This window comes from Orbicella franksi, chromosome 10 (assembly GCF_964199315.1).
Source record: "Orbicella franksi chromosome 10, jaOrbFran1.1, whole genome shotgun sequence".
In the NCBI taxonomy this organism is placed as follows: Eukaryota; Metazoa; Cnidaria; class Anthozoa; order Scleractinia; family Merulinidae; genus Orbicella; species Orbicella franksi.
The window spans coordinates 9,870,730-9,874,675 of record NC_138154.1 but is presented as its reverse complement, the minus strand read 5'-3'; the positions used below and the strand labels follow the sequence as shown (position 1 = coordinate 9,874,675).

Genomic DNA, 3,946 nt, shown 5'->3' with positions numbered 1-3,946 from the left:
GGTTGCAGCTATTATCACTGCCATCAAACGTCACCGAGCGATTTTAGCTCGCTAAGTTTTCTTATGTTTTGATAATGGCGGAATTTCCCGACTTTTCTCTGCATTTTTTTGACGTCTAAACTTTCAAATGGAGTTTTCAGCTAGGTTTCCAGAGATAGATGCTACTGATTTACTCGAGATGAGGGAGAATAATCAGAACAAGAACGCTCAAACAAGCAAAAAACCTGGGTTAAAATGTCTGACCTGTGACGTGCTGAGCGAAGCGAAGTGAGAAATACTGTACTTTTGAGGATAAAATATTTGCCTTGCTCATCTGTTTTTGGATCCTATATAATTAATAGGTAATAGGACTACAAGCTTGTCCAATTTGGAAATAACTGGATTCAAAAAATTCCTCGGACTGCCAAATTGGACTCGGCCTACGGCCTCGTCCAATTTTGGCAGTCCTCGGAATTTTTCTCATCCAATTATTTCCAAATTGGACAGCATGTAGTCCTATTACATATACATATCAGCTCCAGATTTATAGAAATCGAGAGCGAGTAATCTAATTGTTTTAGTATAAATCTACTAGTCGTTCAAAGCCCCATCTACATCCTCTTCACAGACACCTCCAAAACGCAAAGAAGCGGCCGTTACTTTCTTAACAAGGGCACCGCTACTCTACTCACTATCTACAACAGAATAGAGGGTTATTAGCGTAACAAATGAGAGAGCAGCATTCGTCATAGAACGCTAGCAGATTTATACTAAAAACGCGATAGAAACACGGTACATGTCTTTTATGACTTAAATACATACAAGTTAAATTAAGAATGGAGTACAAAAGAACAAGAAAAGTGGCACTCCCGTTTTTCTACATCTAAGGAAACCACACGATAACTGAGGACGTTCTTGCCTAGATAGGAAGCTCTTTACAGTAAAGAGTTGTGAATTATGGAACTCAATGTCATTGCCATTCAAAGAGGGCTTTTTAAGGATCTTTTTACTAAACAACAATGTCAAAATCATTTTATACAGTTTAATAAATTTTATTCATACGCTTTTATAACCTTGTATTTTATCTTTATGTAGTTAACTTAATTAGTTAGTGGGGATGTTTTTAATGCTTTTTCTAGCTTGCAATTTATTACTTAGAGAGCCACAAGTTTACTAGCTTTATAATTTCGAGCAATCCTCTGTAACTAAAGATTTAACTTACTTACTTACTTACCCTCTCAATCTCACTGAATAAATAGACATGCATACTTAAGGCCAAGACACATTATGCGACAAATCGCTGCGACACGTCGCCGCGACAGGTTGCTGCAACAAATCGCCTCATGTGACATGTGAATATCATTTTTGTTGCGATCTCTCGCACGAATTCAAACTGGTTTGCATTCGTGCGACATATCGCAGCGACAAAATAAGCGCAAGCAGCCTTGTCGCAGCGTGTGTACGCTTCTGCGACAAGTCGCTGCGACAAAAGTTAAATCAACCAATGAGGGAGCGTCAATTCAAAATGGCGACCGAACATATGGAACTATATAGACAACCTGAGCGTAATAAGCCCCTCTTTCTTCTCTTCTTGACACCCATTGTCGTTTCTAGCATCTTCTTTCGACGTGTTTATATTCTTCGTCATCTAACAGCATCATTAACAGAACTAAGAGCTTCTTTTTGTTTGACCTTCGCTGTATTGGCTGGTCCGCCATGTTAAATTTGGAAACTAGTTCACCTTTCCCCTCTTCCAAATTCGCTTGCGTGCACCGAACAAGTGTCTTGTCGCAGCAACAGTTCAGACGAGGTGTCCTGTCGCATCGACGGAGCGACTTGTCGCCGCGATGTGTCGCAGCGATTTGTCGCATAGTGTGTCTCGGTCTTTATACTTTGAGGCGACAATTGAAGGCAAGTTCATGAAACAGTTCTTGATTTACTTAACCTAGTTTCTAAGCCCCCTCCCCCACCCACCTAGCTCTTAAACTTGCTCGCTTGCCAAAGCGAAAAGCCAGAAAGTAGGACTGGACTGGGAAACTCAGACCCTAAACCCAGGCTATCTGGCAGGTTGTACGTACAGTTTATACTACATAAAACTAGTCCTATAGTCGGTTCCAATAATGCCGGACTCAACGCCGAGCCGCTTAATATGTGTAAATGATATCCTAGTGAAAAAAGAAAACAACAACAACAACAACAATAACAGCTGACTAAGGCCATCCAAAGTTTTTCCCTACAGCTTTGTAAAATTCTACGTTGAATGGCCTATAGAAGTCACGAAGCAACGTTACCACATCTTCATTGATAGAGGGGTGTGGTCGTCCCTTGGTTTCCGACAAGCAACCAGATTTAGCTTCGTCGTCTCCCTCTTGAGAGACTGGTACTAAGCATGGGAAACCCTTTGTTTCATTAAAGTAGTATAACTTTTCGTCGATAAACGGCTCCAAGCCCAAAAATTTCTCAACGGATTTCATCTCATTGACGGGGTTTTTAACCAACTCTTCGCCGTTAACGAAGTGAATTTGCTCAAGGGGGAAATATTCCAACCATCTTCTCAAATGATTCATGTACAAGCCAGTGGTGACTATCGTACTCGATGCTCGAAGAACACGGTGCTGCGAATCTTCAGTTACGTATTCCTCAAAAGGTCTCAGGGTACCATGCTTTTTGTCAGACAGCTGTGCATAATCTGAAATCGCACGCACTGTCGGATCACGAACTACCACCAACAGCTTAACAGAAGAGGACATTTGATGAACAAGTCGTGGGGCGTCATCTGTTACAAAATAGGCAGGCGTTTTCTCGACTGTAATTTGGTTTCTCAAAGACAGCGGCATTTGGGTTTTGTACCAGTCCAACCCCAGATGATAGTTCTCCTGGCGGTCAAAGAAGTGCAACTCCCTGTAACATGCTCTTACGTTGGGGTGACGCGATAGAGAATTGATCAGCGCCCTTGTTCCTCCTTTCCTTATACCGATGATAAGTGCGTTCGGAAGACGTTGCTCCCATTCGTTTTTCGTGTCGGCAATGTAGAGTATGTCATTGCTTTGCGTCGGAGGAGATAACAAGTCGAAGCTCTGTTCAGTCTCGGTGAGCGTAAAAACGGTCGCTAAATCTTCGGACTGTGGCTGATTGTGAAAAATGCTGAATGAAATTGCGGCGAGTATGAAAATGCTTACAAAATAAAAATAGAATCTCCTTCTGATCCTCTTTGATAGCTGCATCAGGAATTATCTAAGCAAGCTTTTCAAATTCGTAGGCTTGGCAATTTTTTGTGGACTGGTGGCAATTGGTGAGAGTAGAACGTAACCTTGATCTTTATTTGATCTAACTTCGACGTCGCCGACCAATCTATGACGAAACAAAACGTTAGTTTTAAACACTGTGATAATGTTCCATTTATAAACGGGAAATACAACATAATTCAAAACGGCACGAAGATTCTGAAGCATTTCTACCGCGAATGATAGAAAATTATTCGAGCAACAAATCGGCTAAGCTTAGATATTATTTGAGAGTTCGTTAATTCCAAACACGTCTTCATTATCAGAGTGAGTCAGTGAGTGCTTCAAATTCTGGGCCTTTAGAGGGACATCAGTGAAATTTTCTTAGGAACATAAAGGATGCGTGTTTTTGGACCATTTACGTGATAAAATTGGCACCTGGAGATCCGTTAACAACGAAGTAAAATAAATTGCCTTATTTAAAGTGTTCTAATTTTACGAGCATTTACTTTCTTGTTTATCCTTCTATGTTACATATTTCCTTACGAAAGACCAGCAGTGCACATGATACTTTCGAGAGACTCTAAGATACGATAAGCAGGATATTTGGAGTAAGGTAGGATAAATAAATGCCAAAATTCTCCCTACCTTTAGATGTAACAACATGTAGCGATGGTTCTTAGACCGTCACAGCTGATCATGGCCACTCCAAATTCATATGCTAAAGGCAATACCCTCGTGTT

At 40.9% G+C, this 3,946-nt stretch overlaps 1 protein-coding gene across 1 annotated transcript; it reads right to left on the bottom strand.

The window, feature by feature from the left end:
• Positions 1–1,098: 1,098 nt before the first annotated feature.
• On the bottom strand, positions 1,099–3,503 carry LOC145499985 (heparan sulfate glucosamine 3-O-sulfotransferase 4-like). Its single transcript, XM_081479502.1, has one exon. It carries the CDS (start codon positions 3,201–3,203, stop codon positions 2,190–2,192), a length of 1,014 nt encoding a protein of 337 aa, XP_081335628.1. The 5' UTR covers positions 3,204–3,503; the 3' UTR covers positions 1,099–2,189.
• Between the last annotated feature and the right edge of the window lie 443 nt (positions 3,504–3,946).